Genomic DNA, 21,245 nt, shown 5'->3' on the forward strand with positions numbered 1-21,245 from the left:
CTCCTCCGAAACGGCTGGACCGATTCTTATGAAATTTTGTGTGCATATTTGGTATGTGTGAGAATCGGCCAACATCTAATTTTCATATCCCTAAAGGATAACAGTAAGGCAGAACAGCGTTTGCCGGGTCAGCTAGTATAAAAATCAAATAGGAAGTTACATTTATAAACAATGTTAACGCTACGCCGTATTGTATTACAACTAAAAACGGCAAATTGTTCTAATAGTTGACACATCTTCGTTTTCAGCATCAGGTGATTATCACAAGGCTATGTCATACTTTATTAACGTGCACACTAATCTTACCGTAATGTATTTTTTCCCACTCATTCTCCAACATTTAAATATCACGTAAACTCATAATCCTTGACCGAGTGTAATGTCAGAAGATTGGCGAAATGCCAAGTGTTTTGCATTCACGTTGGTGTTGTTTTCGATATGATTTTTTTTTTTTGTTTGATGATCCGTTTATTTACGTTGTACGTTTTGATGTGTTTATGAACTGTAAAATAAGCAATGTAATATTATCGTTGCCAATCAATTTTTCTCAAACTTGTTTTATTTATGTGCGCAAATATTTCGTAAGTTACAGTGTTTTCGAGCCCAGTAAAAAGTTTTTTTATCATAACGAGCGTCACATTATCTAAGAGTAAACATAACTCAAGAGCCGCTGACCTTAGAGACACGTGCGAATCGACTCGTGCGGGTTACCGTAATGATTGTTTATGATCTGTTTGTATAATTACTACCACACTCTACTTACTGACACTGGTTGATATTATATTGAGTTGGTTTGTGTTTGTCTTTGCGTGAGTAATATTTAGCACTAGCTGTTCGCTCCGGCTTCGCTCGTGGTACATATATAAGCTTCGGTTTCCTCACGATGTTTTCCTTCACCGTTTTAAGCAGTGGTGTTTGCAGCAGTGATTTTATCTACATGCACTCGCCCGGTCTCGAACCCGGACATGTCAATTTTGAATTCCGAGGTTCTCACCACTGAGCCATCCACGCTTTTTTTATAATATTAATGTAGATTAAAGAATTTAATAATTCCATATCGAAGAGTCCGAAAAGGAATTCTAACTTTCAAAGTCTTTAAATGGTAAGTTCTCGGCAGTTCCGATCAGGTAAAATATTATCCGATATATAGATATACAAGCTGCGCCCCACGCGTAAGTCCGTATCCCGTAGGAATATCGGGATAAAAAGTTAGATTGCCTAAATGTTTTTCCAGTTGTCCAGCTGTCTACGTACCAAATTTCATTGCAATCGGTTCAGTATTTTTTCGTGAAAGAGCAACAAACACACACACAAATCCTTACAAACTATCCGCATTTATAATATTAGTAGGATTAGTAGGAAGTAGGTTATGTTTTAATAATTTATCGCCTCAATTTCTATCCCTTATTAATATAAATGAGAAAATATATGACGTTGGATGTTCGTGTCGTTACCTCAGTGGCGACTACACTCCGTACGATTGAAATTAATCATTTTGTAGACTAATTAATGAAGACATTGATTTCCAAGTTCACCCTTAACAATGTTAATTAATTATTGGCTAATAAATTGCATCGTAGGTACGTTATTGCGCTAATAATTCATTTGTTGTGTTTACCAATGCTTCTGTTATGGATGTTTGATGTATGTAAGCTTCGACAGTGTTATGTATGAGAGAGGATGAAAATGCTAGTATAAGCTTTTATGGATAATTTGTTTGTATTTTCTGATGCGATAGTAAAATAGGTAAATGCCTTGTTTATTTATATTTGACCGATTTTTATGTAGGTATGTAGGTTTGTAAGCAAACGATTTTTCTACCTATGAAAAGTACCTTAACTTATAAATCAATGTAATATTTCAATAATTATTGTATACACATCCAGATATACTTAAATTTTTAACATTGTACCTAATAGTTTTCATTATCTTGAATAATAATCCATTCGGTAGACGCATTAATCAATATTACTAACCGTTCGTATTCGTTCATTGTTTTCGAAATGTTCCAATATGCAGTTCGAGCATACTTGACATGCCAGCAAGATCGTCTAGACACACCATCACCTGTGTTTGTTCTCCATTAACGTGCTTGTCGTGCACATGGTAACTTTGATAACGGCCAAAAATTTAGTTTGTTCACATTATCGGCTATTAGGCTAGTTTCGTGATGTGAAATGTTTGTTTATTGTATCGTTAGTGTAAAATGTATTGGTTGGTGCTGTGAAATTATTTTTTGTGGTATTCTGCTTTCATTGTTTGTGAAGTTGTTGAGACGGGAGAACAGGTTGGTCCTGTTATCAAGTGTTGATTCTAGATGAGGATGATTTAAATCATATGTGTGTGATTATGAGACAATTTCTGTTCATCTTGATGATGGTATGGCATTTAAAAAAAAAAATGCATTTTACTAAAACTTATAATTTTAACATTGTTCATCATGTTCATCAGCCCATATATGTTCCCACTGCTGGGACACAGGCCTCCTATGAGGGTTCAGGCCATAATCCATCACGCTGGCCAAGTGCGGGTTGGCAGATGTCACATGTCGTCGAACTTTTAATTCTTGGACATGCCGGTTTCCTCACGATGTTTTCCTTCACCGTTTAAGCAGTGGTGATGTTATCCACATGCGCAGATAAATTGAAAATCAATCAATTTATTTCCTGCACGCTCGCCCGGTCTCGAACCTCGACTTATCGATTTTGAAGTCCGAGGTTCTCACCACTGAGCCACCACTGCGTTTTCGTGCTGATTTTAACATTGCGTAAGTACAATTAAGAACTCAAAATAAGTCCTATTTGTTAGTAGGAAAAGCCCACAAATGTCAGAAAAATTTTACTTTTTAATTAACATTAATGTCTTAATAGGTAAAGTTTCATTGTATATCGTCTGACCTCTAAGCAGTTACCTAAGACAACGCTAATAATACAACACCCTGTGTAATAATCGAATTGAAAATTGTACCAACAATTAGGACGAAATTCAAGGACGTGATCAAAACATTCGGAAACTCGTTAATAGTGTCATTGTCGTGTTTAAATTTAGCGAGCATGCGGGTCCTCTATCTCCGCTACGGCGATCTCTATAAATAAACGAAGCGATCATATTCTCTTATCGTGTTACGTTTTATTGATTTGTTGCATCTCCATTGATTGTTTTATTATGGGCATCCTTTGATTTGCAATGCAGATGGCGCAATGTATGCGTAGTTTATGCGATGTATTATGTACAACGTGTCGAATGTGACAACATATTACGTGGTTTGAATGTGGAGGCATATCTTTCGAACGCGAAAAGTGACTTTTGAAATTTTCTTTAAATATACCTTGCCTATATCTTCTATTAATAATGAAATATTAATAAGTTTGGATATTATGTAATTCCGTAATGCCTAAATTCTGTAATAATTGGCTTAAATTTGGCAAATAAATGTTTTTTGTTTTAACTATTGAATTGTATCACGAAGTATAATAACAAAATCTTTGTTAAAAAAAGAAACATTTCCCCTTTTTTTAAATCCCGTTCACAATCAATTAATAGAATAATCTTATAAAATTTGACCATTAAGACATTGGAAAATCTAAACATATCCGTCTGAGACCACACTCGTTGATATATAGGTATTAGAAACGGACTTAAAGCGCGATTAAAAACCGTCGTTGTATCTTTCAAAATATACGCAAGCACGAGGAAATAAAGACTCAAAAACCGATTACACAAATCTCTCTAATAAATCTTCCAAATGGCGCGTCCATGTCGGAGCTTTCGTAACAAAACATCTTATCCCTATCTCAGGTATTTCCGTATCTTATTTGGGCGGAAAGCACGAAATCCGAACGATGTAGACACCTCCCAAGAATGATAATCCTTCACTTTCCAAATGGACGTTTGAAAGCGGTAATAAAATGCGACCGTAAAGATAGTGGTGGGGACGTTAAGAGTGTTTGATGCTTACATTGCTTCGCTGGTGGCTTGATATCCTAAATACCTATGAGAAACAATGTTATACATGAACGGTTTTTTGTATAATTTTTTTCGGATATTTGTAGAGAAATACTTTGAACGAAATGTCGAATCGAGCACCTCTTTTTGAAGTCGGTTGAAAAGAGTTTTTAACTGCCGAATATTGTATAATGTATAAAGTGATACGTGTGAGTGAGATGATAGAATGAAGATGGGATGAAGTTGCGAGTTTGCTGGTTGGATCGAAAAGAATAGGGAATTTAATTATTCGGATTCACATAACAAATTGTCTATAGGTACCTACCTAAATTAAGATAATACAAAAATAACATTAAGTTACTAATACAAAAAGTATTAACCATATTCAGAATCTATAACATTTTGATATCATCATCATCACCATCACCATCATCATCATCATCATCATCATCATCATCATCATCATCATCATCATCATCATCATCACCACCATCATAATCATCATCATCATCTCCTATAGCACGCCACTGAGCCCGATCGTTGGCTCTTTGTCGCCAATTGTGACCAGCAACCCTACGAATGTCGTCACTCCACCTAGCAGCAGGGCGTCCTACGCCGATGAGCCATTTGATATACCATTCGTATAATCCAAACGCTTCAGAGCTGCGTTTCTTACGCATAATTAATAAACAAACCGAGTCTTGGAAAAAGCCTCGTCCCGATCATCGCATACAGGCAGTTAAGTAACAATTGACAATTATGTACGAGGTTCATTTTAATTGCAAAGTTAATATAATGCAGTTTCCATTCGTGTATTTAAATTGCTGTAATGAACTGGATTTGCATATAGTGCATGAGTTTTGCGCTTCGTAAATGCGATCTTAGTTTCAAGTGCGTCATTTTTATTTAGTGTCAAAATTATATCGAGGTTTTTCAATAACAATGCCAATATCCAGACTAGTGCTTATAAATGTGTATGTGTTGTGTTTTGTATCTCTAGATTTTAGAAGGTCTTTTAGAAGGAATGTCTACTATTCGAATGTGTAAAATATTGGTGAAGCAGTAATCAATTCTCGTATATTTCATAAGCTTAAACTTTGCATAGGTGTAAAATCATTTTTATTGCCTATATTTTATCCATACGTCCACAAAGAATAAAAAATCTATTCTTCTACTTTATTATTATTAAGAATTATGAAACGGATATACAGACTCGCTAATCCATAAAAATAGAGCCCAAACTACAGCCACTATGGTATAGGCATCCGCTAAGACAGAATTTGATCAATTTTCCCTCCAAAGGGATACAATATCCCTTTGGAGGGAAAATTGATCAGACTTGATTGAATGACTATATTTATAGTATTTACCATAAAAAATCTTTAACACGCGGGCATTATCTTGCCTAGGTAATGTAGGTATGGTATCTCGGCAAGGGAAACTACCGTCCATGAATATTATAAATTTGCAGCTGGACTTAAGACAGAGGCTTAAACCTCTGCAAATTTATTGCATTATTTTAATTTTTCTTTAGAGATTCATTATCTATGCAGGAAATATTCCGTTATATACTCGAGTGAGTGATAAAACATCGATTGATATTTCCATTACACTGATAAAATGCGATTGAATTTATTTTCAATGTAATTACCAGGAAAAAAATGATTCACGAGCGCTGGTAGGTGTGTTTTTCACGACTAATTACACATTTATCAGAAAAACCGTGGAAGGCCGTTGCCGCGTGTAGTTTTTACATACGAACAAAGTGTCGATAAATTCAAAATTTTTCTATACAATGTTGTTTTTTTCTTGTTGAAATATTGGGTTTTTTGTGAAGTCTGATGCTAGGAAAATGTCATTTATTTAAGTCTGTTCGTATTTCCTCAATATTTGGTTAAGAAAGTGTATGATATGTAATGTGGCTAGCACGTAAGATCATAAATCTCCTATACCCTAATCGCAATAAATTTGGAACTTTTTTCCAAGATATTTATTCCAATAGTACCTAAATTCACGAGTATTCACGGGGTCAGCTAGTAAAAACCATCAAACAGCCGAGTCTGAAACAGTTAGTGCGCCTAAAGAACTTTTCACTGTGCGCCTAAACACTTTTGTATGTGGTAGTCGAGCACGCTTCAGCACGAATTGGGCCAGCTCGCACCAGGGAAGTACAATCCATTTGTAGAGGCGTAAGGTCTGCAATGGACCTTATGCCTCTCCAAATGTTCATGGGCGGTGGTAGCGCTTACCATCAGGCGTCCCACCAGCTCCATTGCCGACTGTAACATAATAAAAAATAAAAAAAAATTAAATCCATAATCTTAATCATTCGTGATTGAAATACTCCGTAAAAGCATATGCAAATGAAGCGGATATCTCATCAAATATGTAACGACGTGTGTTTGATTCGTATGCGGAGCAGTTTCAATAACAGCATAGATCACAATGAGGGCGTGGCGGGGTTTTTGTGACCATTTGCTTATAGGATATGCAAAATGATTGGCGTGACGCGTGATTGAGACTTGTGGAACGGTTTATGAAAAAAAAATGTATATCTGCACCTATTCTGATCATGTGTATTAGGTACCCATTAAAGTAGTGTAAAATACTAGCTGCGCCCCGCGTAAATCCGTAACCCGTAGGAATATCGGGATAAAAAGTTGCCTGTATGTTATTCCAGTTGTCCAGCTGTCTACGTACCAAACTCCACTGCAATCGGTTAAGTAGTTTTTGCGTGAAAGAGCAATAAACACACACACATCCTTGCAAACTTTCGCATTTATAATATTAGTAGGATTAGTAGAAATCGTGATACATATAGATATTTTTATATGTGGGTGACGGAGACGCTTCGGCACGAATTGAGCCAGTTCTCACCGCAGCAAAGCAGTGTGAAATAGTGGCATGCCACTGTGTTTCCGTACGGTGAGTGGGGGAGCCGTAGGCCCGTTTCCCTTTCCTCATCCTTACCAGTACATTCCTTTTTCCGGTCGTCCTTTATTTATCCCTTACCCCTTGAAAGCGGGCAGTGCATTCGCAGAGGCACTACTTCAAACTCTTTTCATCTCTGTTATTTTTTCTTTGTTCCATAAAACACGCATATTAACCGTTCGCACACGCATCGATTCCGCTATTTCACATAGATTTATTTCTCTCAATTTGCATTGAAAAAAAGTTATGGTACATAAATATAAATGTGAATTATATGAGTATGGTAGAATTCAGTGGTAAAAGTGAAAAATGACATGAAAATATATTCCGGAGGAATAAAAGAAAATATAGAAAATATATATAAATCTCAATAATTACTTTTCATTGCACCTACTGGAGTATTATATTAATAAATATAGCATTATCATATAACAGTGGGCGTACTATTTACATAATACGATTTTACGTAATTCGACCTTGCTGAGTTCAAGGTCACAATTCAGTTTTAATAAAGCTTAATGGATTTTCTGTTGCTTCTTTTCGTCAATTAATAGCTCTTATACAAGGGTTAATTAGAAATTAAAAACTCTTTAACGGATTTTAAACGCGATTTATTCATTATATTATTAACCCGACGTTTCGAACACTTTATAGCGAGCGTGGTCACGGGGAGACTGTACAAGTGTACAGTGTATGATACTCGCGTAAAATCAAACACAAGGGTTAAATAATTTATACGCTGACTGTATCAGAAGCAGTTATTATTGTCGATTCTAAAAGCTTCTCGCAATGATTATAAATTTAGAAAATATTGTTCTTCAAACAATTCCGCACGTAATGGTTTGAAACGGTCTGTAAAACTATCTATAAAATTATCAGTTTACAAGAAGAAATTGTGTCTATTTAAAAAGTAGAACCATCGTAATATATAATGTTAAATAAAATGAATATAATTTTAAATAAAAAGGAATAAAGTACATTAACAAAAATTAAAACGGAAACCTACATTTGACACTGAGATCAGAGTCTTAGCAACATTGAACTTTTCAAACTTTTAAATTATCAGCGCGAACGTGACCAAAAATCCTCGAGTCAGAAATAATTGGCAATGCGAGGTTCATATTGCCTTTTAAGGACGACGGAAATACGATTGTTTATATTTTTGATAGCTTTGTCGTGTTTTTTATTTTAGTGTGGCACACTTTGGTTAATGACGCTTTTTAATTTTTCATTTTTATATATAAACTTTATTTATATGTCATTTTCATTTATGTCTACTAACTGTGTCATTTATGTACTGTACTGAAAATATAAAGATTTTTATTAGGCTTTTACTCATACAATACACGATATAAATAATAGATTGTTTAAGTCATGTTTTGTATAGTGAAACGGATTTGAACTAAACTTTAAAAGTTGTCTGAAGTATATATGCGTTATGCTTGCTAAATATTAACACAGAGAAAAGAGGTAGTTGTATGTACCTATATTTTATTTGATATCAATATAAAATTACCATTGAAACAAAATAAAAAAAAAAACATAGAAAAATCTTACACAGAGATTGATATACCTTGAATAACGAAATACGTAAATGTAGCAAAACATGGTGATTGGTGTGGGTGTGGATCAAAGCGGCTTATCGCCAGCACGTGAAATCGATACAGATATGAGAACAAGCAAGGAGCAGGTCTTTGAAATTCGACTATCTCGACTATGATTGTAATGATCTGTGTTCCGCTGACCGTATCACTATAGTTGTGCGAAGTATTTAAAAAAATTCGTATCAAAATACCCACTTGTATTATTAACGCATGTGGTTCCCCGTCAGTTAGTAATTATAAGTTACTTGATAACATGAATTTATATATCATTTTATTAAAATTAATTCATCTCTGAAATTTAATGGATAATAAATCTATACTAATGTTATAGAGCTGAAGAGTTTGTTTGTTTGGTTGAACGCGCTAATCTCAGGAACTGTTGGTCCGATTTGAAAAATTCTGTCAGTATTAGATAGCCCATTTGTTGAGCTAGGCTATAATGTGTACCACGGGCGAAGTCGGGGCGCTAGTGAAATCCCACTTCCTACTAATATTATAAATGCGAAAGTTTGCAAGGATGTGTGTGCATTTGTTGCTCTTTCACGCAAAAACTGATGAACCGATTGCAATGAAACTTGGTACGTAGACAAGCTGGACTACTGGAATAACATATAGGCAACTTTTTATCCCGATATTCCTATGGGATACGGACTTACACGGGTGAAACCGCGGGGCGCAGCTAGTAATAAATAAACCATACACAACATATGTAATCGAATTAATGGTAGTCACGTGCATTAATCCCGAACAATTCTCCCGCAGATGTGCCTAACGGAATGGATCAGGCTGCGCGACTACAAGGGCGGCCGGTCCCGCATCATCCTCGGCTGCGAGATACCAGCCTGGTTCTGGGAGACCTACCGGGTGGTGGGCGTGTTCCTCTTCGGGTGCGCTTGCCAGCAGCTCACCACTGACGTCGCGAAGTACACCATTGGCAGATTACGGCCGCACTTCTTTGATGTGAGTAAAGAGTATCTTATTGCAGCGCTGTCTTATTTAGAAATAGAAGAGTGTTTTAAAATGGTGTAGTTTTCAAAGATACAATTTGCGAAACAAAAGGTATAGAGTTATTTGAAAGTATAATTTTTGTTGTTGGATGCGATATTTTGAAATCGATTACTCGTATATAATATTAGAGACGCATTCAACTTTGAAATAGGAATTACTTTAAAGTGCCAGGAAGTTACGATTTTTTGCCTGCATTGAAAGTTCTGTGGATTTGCTTGATTTGGATTTGTGCAGCTGTCGCTATGGTATGGTAACCTCGTAATGCGGTGCCTAATAATATTTTAACTTTATTTCGTATGAAAATTGTTAGTTCATTAGTAGTATCATAAGTTATTTATTACATAGTTTTTCATCACTTAGACTCCAGTAAGGTGTAATGTAAAAAAAGGAGAAATAAGATTTGATAATCAGTATAATTGTAGGACTTATCACTGCAATGATCTCTGCCAGGCATATTTTATGATATGCTATTATAACAAATATAATACAAGTAAAGTATGTGCATATAATAGTATGATACCTTTACCTAGGACAAACATTGGTTAAATAATATGATACTAAGGAATATATTTTATGTATATAATATATATGTCATATGAACCAAAGTATTAAATATTTAGTAATAAATAAATTAGTAATCGCAAAGTCAATTGACTGAAAGGTTAAAAAGGAATATCGTTATAATTAATATGTTAGAACTGTAACTAGAAGATGTTTTTGCGAAAATTGTTATGTTTTATCGCTTGACATATAATTCCATTAAAACCATTTTCTTTTTCCATATTATATAAAATTGTTTTTAAAGTTATTTATTATATTATATTCGCATTCTTAATTAGAAATGAATTCTTATTAAAAATGCGAATTAAATAGTAATAATATACAACTCAACCAAAAAATAAAAAATGCTTTTATGATTCTAAAAGCAATATGGAATGATTAAAAAAAACACTGAAATATGATTATTTGATATTTACTTTATTATGCGATCATTTTGGAAATGAGGTATACTTATATATTTACTATGAACGGATTTGTTTTCTACAGGTTTGTTGTTATGTTGTACCACGTGATAAATACGCAATCTAACAAACAATTTTTTTAAGTATTCTAAAGGAAAACACGGACAAGGTAACTCGAATATAGTGTCGGTAAATTTTGACAAAAGCTCATTGCCGATTCGATTAAAATCACAATTAATGAAATGTTCTTCGCAAATACTGTCCATTAGTTTTATATACTGCTTAAATTCCTCCGGTGGATTAATGGAGGATTGATCTCCATTACCGTTAATTTGTTCGTGTGTTTTGATGTAATTTGTAAAAATCTCACAGTCCACATGCTGCTCGTAACACTTTTTAAGCAAATATGCGGAAATCACGGGGATAATGTTTTCTTTGGGGAGTTCAAATCTATAATCGACTGTGCCCAGTTGCAGACATCTGCCGAGAGAGTCTGTAGGATAATTTTTTTGTGTTTTCCATAGATCTTGCACTTCTTCCATGCTCGTTAGTAACTGGTTTAAATGTTCTGCACAATTATCCTTGGATAATTTAACTATATTAACCATGAAAGACTTATTGAATGCTCTGTGAAATTGAAATGCTGTCGGTTTATGATGGTTTCCTGGCTGTCTTTTTCGTAATAAGTCTGTAATTGATTCCAGATTAAGTCTTCTCGTGCATAAATAATCGTGACCCTGAATTTTTAAATAAGCTGCAAGACAAGTTATCGCTTCCATACTTATTAAAAAACCTTCGATAAAATGCATCGTGGGAGTTAGGTCTGTACCATAATCACGGTTGTATACTTTTAGTTCAGAAAAAACACGTCGGGCTCTTTCCAAAGTATTTGATTCCAATTTTACTTTATTGGAATTCAGAATATCAAAGGTGTCATTAACCATTTCGATGAACTTTGTACTTCCTATACACTTTTTCTTCAACCTTCCCATTTCAATTAAGTTATTAATAGCCACTGCAACTGTTCTACTCAAAACTTGGGTTGCATACTTGACGTTTAGTTTTTCGAAATTATTTGGTCTAATGTGCGACTTTGTTATTTTATAGGACAATTTGTATTTCTTATCCTTTTCTATAATGAACATATTTTGAATGTCAAACCAAGATGCGACCATTTTGCTGCCCTTGTCATCCAGATAAACGAAATCATTATTCATTAAACTATTTCGCAGTGATATAGACAAATCGGGAACATCGAAGATATAATAAATCTTTCTGCCATTTATGATAAAGAATGGTTGATCTCGTGTAATTGATTTTTTTTCGGCTATTTTCATACAGATTTTACTCTGATCGGATACAAATGCACATACGTTGAATCCAATATCAATCATCTTTCCTATTATGTTATCCAACCACGCATAGAGCTCTGTGTTTTCATCATGACCCAAAAAACATAACGCCAAAGGTTGCTTCCAATTGGAAAATATACCGCGTGCCATAATTACAAAGGCCTTATCTGACATTTCTTTTTCTTGTTTCCCGTTTATTTCACAGAGTCCGATGATTTTATCTTTGTTAATCAGGTAATTGAGTTTTCTTTTTAATGGCACTTCATTTACACAAATAGTGCAATATTTTGCGGTTCGCGACAAGTTGCGAACCTTCGCATCTAACCATCTGATAACATTTCCATCGAATTTTGTGCTAACACCGAATGCTATATGTCTCTGTAGAGTTCTTATATTCGGCAAGCTGAGTATTTCGGAGAGGAGTCGATACGCAACTGGACTGGCAAAGTATATATTCAATGCAAGCATCATATATTCTTGATTATATCTATTGCTTTGAGGGTGAAGTTTTGATATTTGTTGTGCGTCAATAATTTTTTTTAGTAGCGGAGGCATATCGGTCTCATTCAATTTTCGTTTTTTTGCTTGTCGTTGCCCTTCGAAATTTAGCTGCCTTTCAGGAGATGTTTCTTCTCTTTTTAAATTAGAAGAAAACATTTTATATTCTGTTTGCGTGTATTTCGATTTGCCCGACGCTTCTGATACTTGTGGAAGCAATAAAGTAGGGACTGCATTTGCCCTTAGATATTTTTTGGGGCAGTCTGACTCGGCAAAATGGAGATCACACACAAAATAACTTGAATTTAGTGTCGTAGCGCCTTTGCTTTCTAATTCCGGCCGCCCTGCTGCCTTAATCCAATTCCAGCACCTAAAATATTTAAAAATTTTAAATTTCTTATTATGCGCATACTTAAAAGATAATATAAAATATAGAAATGTGAAAAATAGCTTCTTAGCCTATTTTTAAAATAGTAACAACTTAATTTGTTTGAATGAAATTTAAGTTCAAAAATATATGACTCTAAAGGCGTACGAAAATAATAATATCTCAAACGCCATTACAAGCTCACGTGTCGCGAACATCCGATCGGAGTTTACGTCGCTCTAAGGTCAAGTTCAGTAATTCTTATTATTTCTGAATCAAAGATATAACTGATACACATTTTTAAACATAACAATATCGTATTACCTACATAAATATATATGGAAAAGAAACATAACAAACGAACCTCTGTTCATCAGATGGGAATCGAAAGAATCGACGATTCTTATTTGTCTTCGTGTTTTCTGGGCAACCTAGCACGGCACAATAGCGAACCATTCTTAATAATTGATTGATTAAATTTTAAATTTCGATTAACTGCACTTAGAGAAAAAATAATTTGTGGTATGGACACGGCAAGCCGTTGCGTCATGACAATGCTACCAGCTATACTGCTGCGTTGCGGGAAGCGAAAGAGATAGCATGCTAGCGTATTGACGCGTTCGGGTCGATAGCCGAAGTAAATACGTGTTCTTTCTCGCTCTAACTAAGCGAAGAATTGTTGGAAGGATAGAGATGGGCTATGAAGTGTTGCTGTGGACGGGTGTTGTTCGCCAATTGCTCACTTAAGAGCGCGGCTGTGTTGTTGCTTCGTTTAGTTAGTGTAAGAATGCAAGCCATATATTATAATGGCGTTTTAACCATGTTTTTCAATATACCTTAAAATATTTGTTCAATCAATTTGAAAATTTACCTCCGTAATGCGCTAGCGTGCTACACAACTCGTAACCTACTTACCGTGCGAGTTAGTTCTATAATGTATGCAGGTAATGCAAATATTTTTGCAAACGTTTGCAAGTTATAGGGCATATTTGTATGGCTTAGTGTGTATTTGAGTGAGGCTATTTATGTTACACTTAAATAACTAGCGCTCCAACCCGGTTTCGCCCGTGGTACATATACAACCTTTCGCACTCTAGGATCACGAACATAACGCTGGAAGATTTTTTTTAAATCGACCTAGTTTTTCCTGAGATCGACGCGTTCAAACATACAAACACTTCAGTTTTATATTATAAGTTAAGATTCATTTTACCCACAAAATGTGCCGTTATACAATTTACGTAAAAAATGTAACAAATATCTTATTGCAATAATAATACTATTCCATTTGCATTTTGGAAATTTCACTATTATGTACACTCAAAAGAAAATATGTTTATATCTGGGTTTCTTTTTAACGCACCGTTGAATCCTCAAATTAACTTCCAACTGAAGAAAAAAATTAATACATCTAAAGCCAAAATAGAAGGTACGTTGGTATCATTTTCTATTCTTTGATAATAAATAGGGTAAGAATACATTATCTAATAACCAAACTACACACACACACACTAAACACAAATTAGTAAGTTGAGTTATAAAAATAACCAGGTTACTGCGTGATTCACTTTTACTATGTTTACGTTTGCGGTAAGTTGTCTATTCAAGTTTTATTTATGTTACAAAATGAGGGTATATTGTTATATGAAAACTAATGTTCGAAATTCAAAAATTGACTCTTTATAAGTTTTAGATAGGATCAGTGGCTATTTAAAGCACATGAAGATCTGACTTATAAAGAAGTTTTATCGGTGATTCAGAAAATTATAGCCTATCTTACGCATAAAAATATGATACACTAATGAGTGCTTGTTATTTTTGTAAGTTTTCAATTGATTTCCCATAAGACACAATAGTATTCTTAGTTGCTTGTGTTTTTACTTTTTACTTACTGTAAATAATTGCATTATACGTATTAGTAAAACTATTTTCATCACATGTGTTAAAACATAAAAAAACTTAACATAATTCACAATAGTAAGCCCCAAATATAGATCAGAAGTTATAAACATGTCATCGTGACCGCTTTGCATAATTCTATTGACCGAAGCAATTATCTAATTAGTGCCACTTGTGTTGGTCCAGATCTCGGGATTGGATCGCATTTATGTGGATAATGTTACATTGCTGCTTTTAGCATTCGTGATGTTATGTGACCTTTATGCGTCGATGAAATAACACCAATCTATTCGTAATGCTGAAATGTTCTCATATTCTCGTGGGATTCGAATGGTGTTCTAGAATGTTCTGGTTTCATTAGAATTATGTATGGTGAACAAATGTATAATTTCTTATTCGTTATGTATCAGCTTTAGAATGTTTCTAAACGATATTAAAGTAACATTTTTGATATATTCTTTAAATACGAGTATGCTTTGTGCTTCTTTAACAAATTTGTAGAAAAAATTACATTGATTTGGTCATTGATCCCAACTCTTTCCTTATTCTTGTTCGTCCTTTTCACTTTCATCCAAATATAAATATAAGAAAAGTAATTCTATCTAATTAACTAATATGATATCCTAGTATATTTTCTTTATCAAAATTATAAGTAAACGATTTTATACAAACACTTAAATTTTGTCCTATAATAAAACCCTTTTAATAATAAAGCCCTAAACCAAACACAATGAAGATGTTATAAGTAATGAGGTAGACGTGTCTCATACAATTAAACAACGTAATATACAGTTTCCTCTAATACCCCAGCAAACGGTATCCGCTCTTATCAGCTCTTAAATAACGTGGTCGCGGACAGTAATGCTGACTTCCTCTGAATACTGATCAGCAATTACTCAGATGGATTAGTTATTGCCTCGTGTTGTTGCGAATTGAATTTCTACACTCGTATAACTGGCTGTGGTAGATGTATTATTAATTTATTACGTTATTAGGAAAAATTTATGTTTGATTTTACGCGAGTAATTTTAGTTATGTTGTGTCGTGTTTAAAAGGTTTTAATAATTTAGCCAATAGAAGTGTTTAATTTCTAGATGTTTTCGCTTCTGTATGTAATCTATGATTTCTGTATAGTCGTATTTTAACAGTATGAGGGCATCCTTTAATGAAAGTCCTACATGGAGCTTCGTTCTAGCAGAGCGCAACAATTGTATCGTATTTGAACGTAAACTTCAATTGAAAAGTATTTTATATTCAAAATGGAATAAAATGATAAAGATCCCTTACATAGATAATTGCTATAAGCAAAATGCTGAATTTTGTTATTTACTATATTTTGTGTAAACATCTTAATGGTGGGTTAATTTTGGTATAATTGATAACTTTATAATAGTAACTAGCATCGTGCTTAAAAAAAAAATAAAAAATAAAAAAAAATTGTGTAATAAAAATAAATATTAATTTGAATAAAGTAAAAAGTGCCGACCCTAGCTAAACTAACAAGTTTATAAATCCGCGGACACCGTGCATTTATTTTAATCTCACTCTATATTTACTGCGGCGAGTACTTTTATGAGACGTTTTAGTGTCTGGGTGGCTCGTCACACCCTTGCCGCTACGGTGGATACATACGGCGTACAATTTATCCGGGAACGATGCGTGTTTTTTTTTTTCTTTGCTTTGATAAATACAGCTTCTTTAAAGATGAGTCTTGTATGGCTTCTTTGTGTGACTATTTATCTAAAGATGTGGTTTTTACATAATAATATGTAGTTCATAATCTGTATAAACATATTATTCACATAGATTAGCATCTAGAGTTAAAAAAAAAACAATTTATTTCATTTCCAATTTTACAAAATATGGAGTCCTATTTTGTAAAAAATAAGTAAGGGACCTCCTAGTAAGTTTTAGAAAAAACCTGTGTCAGGAGGACCCGCTCTTCCTTAACTAGGTATTATAACTAGATATATAAAAAATTTTAATAATATATGATAAATGAATGAATGAATGAAATAATGATGGACCTACATTTTTAGATTATTTTATTGTTGATACATTCTTTAAACCCGTTATCGCGTAATGAATTTCATGATATTAAATACATTGTAAAATATAGTTGAAAGCTTCTCTCTACCTTAACCGTATCAAGGTCCCAACCACTTGAATCCATATTCATGGTTACATCATTCTTACATGTATTTACTGTTATCCACTGAGGGTTTCTAGAAAAAAAATGTAATGACTATCCAATAAATATCTTTAGCTTAACAAACACACCTGTAACGATGAAGAGATATTAGTACATGAGTGGGTATCATTACTCACCTGATAAAATGATAACAATCGAATATCTGTACACTCAAAAGCCAAAACTGTATCTATTTCACATGAAATTTCTTTTTATTAAATTAGTCATCCTAACATAGAAGATAACGTTGAATTAAATGATAATTGCTACGTAATGTGAAATTTTGTTTCATTAAATAGTCATCGCTTGAATTTTAGTTTTAAAAAATATGATTCAAATGCTAATGGGACATCATTTGATAATATATTTGATTTTTTTTTATCTTTACAATCAAAAGTTTTCTACGTATTGCAAAACTGAAAACTGAAAATTTTGAGTATCTAAGGATCTCGAATTTAAATCGATTATAACAATATTACATGACTCCTTGCAGTTCTGTTCACCAAAGAAAATCTAAAATAGTTTATGCGCAATATCGTCGGTTCTTAATTCAAATTACGACACGTTTCTTCCTTTTAGCCCCTTCCATCGTTTTGAAGTCGCCATAATCATATCCCAGCCACGTGTGTTAACAAATAACACATGTCACATCGGCCACGGTCCGCTGCGGACTGCGGTGTGACGCGGCCATATAAATTGCAACTACCGCCATTATTAACGGTCTAAAACCAGCGCTTGTTTGATGAATGGTGATTATTATAACACCGTTGTTAATACGTTTTCTATTCATTAGCGCGTGTTTTTTTAAGCAGATTTAATCGTTTCAATTGTAATGCAATGTTAGATTCACGGTTTCTTGTTACATTGCAGTTTTTTTACGAACGTTGGTATAACAGAAATTCTCATTGTATAATATACAATTTTTACTCGGAACATTTCTTAACTGACGTGCCTGAAAGCGCATTCGAATCGTTAAACTATTCAACAAGTACTATTAAGACTATACAACAACGTACATACTATAATGCAGGTAGCTTTCATCAAATATTTATGCCTATTGACACTATATAGTTAATCACCAAGAATTCCTTAAGTATCCAATTACGTTATTCAATAAACAATACTCATGTACGCGAGCGAAGCGAGGGACACTCAGCGATAAGCGAGAGACAAACAGCAACCGAAATACCCATTATCCCATTGAATGCTAAACAAACACGCAACACTATTCGTGCGTAGGCGCCGGTGCGATGTCATCGACCCCACTAACCTGGGCCATTTATCTTATTGCGAGTGATCGATGATCAAAGCGTTATCAGTATTGTATATTAACATTATTAATGATATGCTTCAAATGGATAGAGATATAGGCGCGTTCGGTAGACGCTGGGTGATAGTTTGACCCAGCGTGATTAGTTTTCTATGCCCAATAACAAATTATTAAGAGAAATGTCTTGTAATAGTTATACTGATATCTTATTTAAAACACGTCTAGATAGTTAGCTTCAAGTTTGATTGTAACACGCCACATAGCCTCTAACAAAAAGTTATATATCGAATCTGCGTTCTAAACTATCGCTATAAATCGTTTCAACATTTGTTTGTAGCTAAATCTAATTTCTAACTCAATATCCGCCCTTGTTGCATCTCTACAGAGCCGTATGTCATCCCTTTGACATAATACTCGCCCAAGCAAATCTCTCTTGACAAGCCACGAGTCAAAATAAAACTTCAAACGAGCGAAATGGACGTTGTTTTGTCGCAAAATGTCGAGGCGTCACACATGTCTGTTTAAAGGGAAATTGCACGATTCCCTTTTAGTATTAATAACCTGTTATAGCTGCCTGTAAACAGCCCAGAACTTGTGCTCGAGGTTTTTTGTTACGTGATATTTCGCCGCATACATTCATTAGACTGATGAATCTGAGTGATGTTAAAATTTTAAATGTACGTCGAAGTTTCTAGAACAATTGAACGTAATTTTTATGTTTCCAAAACCGAATGATGTTCTCAATACGATTGTATTTGTTTTTCTTTTAGTTCTCGATAACTCGGTGGATTTTTTTAACCGATAGACCTGATTCTTTTTGTTTTTGATAGGAAATTGTCATTCGGTCCCATTTTGGAATCTCCAGCGGTAGCACCCACCCCAGGAACGTTGTTTCTTTTAGTAAAGAAGCCTTTTAAAGTGTATTCTAACTAGTAAAGCACTGCTGCGAGCTCGGGAAGTTGGTAGTAGTAAAATCGCACTGTTGTGACGTAAGCTGAGTCAGCCAATGATTGAATTTGCTTTTTTAGGAAATCAGAAATGTTTACATGCTAGATGAGATGTAACTTACATCTCGTGTGTATGAAAGTACGTCATGTAAAACGTGCATGGATCATGTGGGGATTTCAATGTTATTTTACCTGTGCTTTCCCAAGTCCATTCAAATATGAATGGACTTGGGAATGACATGTAATATTCGATCAGAAATATTGCTTCTTTTGTGACGTGTGTAGAAACGGTACAAAACCCACATTACGTCAAGGAAAATAACAAATTTAAACTTTGTTTTCATATTAATAAGGAAAGTTTCTAGTTTCTTTTTTCCTTTGTCAACTTTCAACGCCTCACGCTGTCCACTTCGTTAATTACGATAACACTATATTTACCATCAATTGTAAAATGCCTATCAATTGTAAACATCGGAATAATATTTCAGTTGTTCTTTCTAACACCTCTTTGTTGGTTTGTGTGCTTGTTATTGGTATGTAACTGACTTAGACTCGATCTTAATCCACTTTTAACGGATAAATACTTTATAAAAAAATGGTTTCATGAGTTTATCTAATTATCCGGATGAGGATCGTCAGGATTAAATAATATTTACCTTACGTATACTCTGTATAAGAACATGTGAGACAATATAGTTGATTCTATGATTAAAGCGTGTTTTTTTTTTGTTTAGTTTAACTATGTATTTATTTATACCATAGTCACTGTATACCAGTACTTGATGTGGGTGTAAGTCACACACTCGGATGGTTTTCACACGGGTCGGTCTTGTTCAAAGCATCCGATTCTCACGATACGAAAGTCAAGTCAAACACAACAGCAATATAACGTCGACGTCGACAAAAGTTGCCAACATTAGAACTAAAACGACATCTGACATTGGATTCTTTTATGCTACTGATGAGCAGTTTTAAAAACATATCGCACTTCAAAGCGTTTGTCAAATAAGGCAGCGTAAAGGAATTTATAGAGAGTCGAAAGATGACAATGCAAATGCTGCTACTGGTGTGGGTACCTACGCTTCGTTTGGACCCGTGGGTAAACGCAGGTACTGGAGCAAACACAAATAGTTAAATAAATAAAGATGTGTGCATGTATGTTTTTAAATGTCTCAACATACGTAGTTACTGAGTTCAGTTATGAGTGTTTATGTTTTGTAAATTGTTTCTTAAAAATATGTTGAACTAGATTTTGCTCGCGGCTACGCACGCGTTAATTCGGAGTAGTTTAATAGAATCTATTATACATAAAAACCTTTCTCTTGAATTACTCTATCTTTAAAATAAAAAACCCCATCAAAATCCGTTGCGTAATTTTAAAGATTTCAGCATACCTATGTCTCTATCATAGGGACAGAGAAAGCAACTATGTAGTGATGTCGCCTATCCTTACGTGTATTCGTCGCCTTTCATACATAATAATATTAATTTAACTCGTTCGTTTGAAGCCTATGTACTTTGTTTAATGTTAAGTCTCTGATTAAAAACTTATTTTACTGGTATTAACGAACGAAAAGGTCAAGTGCCTTCAAGTTCTTTAGTTCTTTACATAATCAATAAATCTTGTGGGTATTTCAAAAATCCTTCCTACCATCCTATCCTACTTATATTATAAATGCGAAAGTTTGTGAGGATGTGTGTGTGTTTGTTGCTCTTTCACGCAAAAACTGATTGCAATGAAATTTCGTAGACAGCTGGACAACTGGAACAACATATAGGCAACTTTTTATACCGATATTCCTACGGGACACGGACTTACGCGGGTGAAACCGGGGGCGCAGATAGTAATCAATAAATCTTGTGGGTATTTCAAAAATTAACTATCATATTGTAATAATACACATGATTGCTATACAGAGTAATACGATTACACCGCCATGCTCTTAATAAAGAGATTAGGTTAAGTAATAAAAATGCCAAGCACGAGTCTGTAATAGCCGGATGCAATCAATAAGCATCCTTGCTTCGACGAACTGCACCAACATATGACATGCCATACCCGTTTAATACTCTGGCTTTGCTTGCGTTTTGTACAGAAATGTGATAATTGTGATCGTTGCATAAACACAGGCCCGTGTAAACGAACGCACCGATATAGATGGGATTTGTTACAGAGATAGTTTATAAACTGTATGTGTTGAGTTAAAGTGAAATGTTAGGTACAATGTTCGGATGGTTAATTTAGATCATTATACTTAACTATCTATTCAT

General features: G+C 34.2%; 1 protein-coding gene across 1 annotated transcript in view; it reads left to right on the forward strand.

The window, feature by feature from the left end:
* LOC119831668 (putative phosphatidate phosphatase) overlaps nt 1-21,245 on the forward strand; it is an 82,649-nt gene that overhangs the window by 34,265 nt on the left and 27,139 nt on the right. The window contains exon 3 of the mRNA XM_038355113.1: nt 9,243-9,440. Within this exon, the coding sequence (XP_038211041.1) occupies nt 9,243-9,440 (198 nt within the window). The remainder of the gene's footprint in view (nt 1-9,242; nt 9,441-21,245) is intronic.

Source organism: Zerene cesonia, chromosome 14 (assembly GCF_012273895.1).
Source record: "Zerene cesonia ecotype Mississippi chromosome 14, Zerene_cesonia_1.1, whole genome shotgun sequence".
Lineage (NCBI taxonomy): Eukaryota > Metazoa > Arthropoda > Insecta > Lepidoptera > Pieridae > Zerene > Zerene cesonia.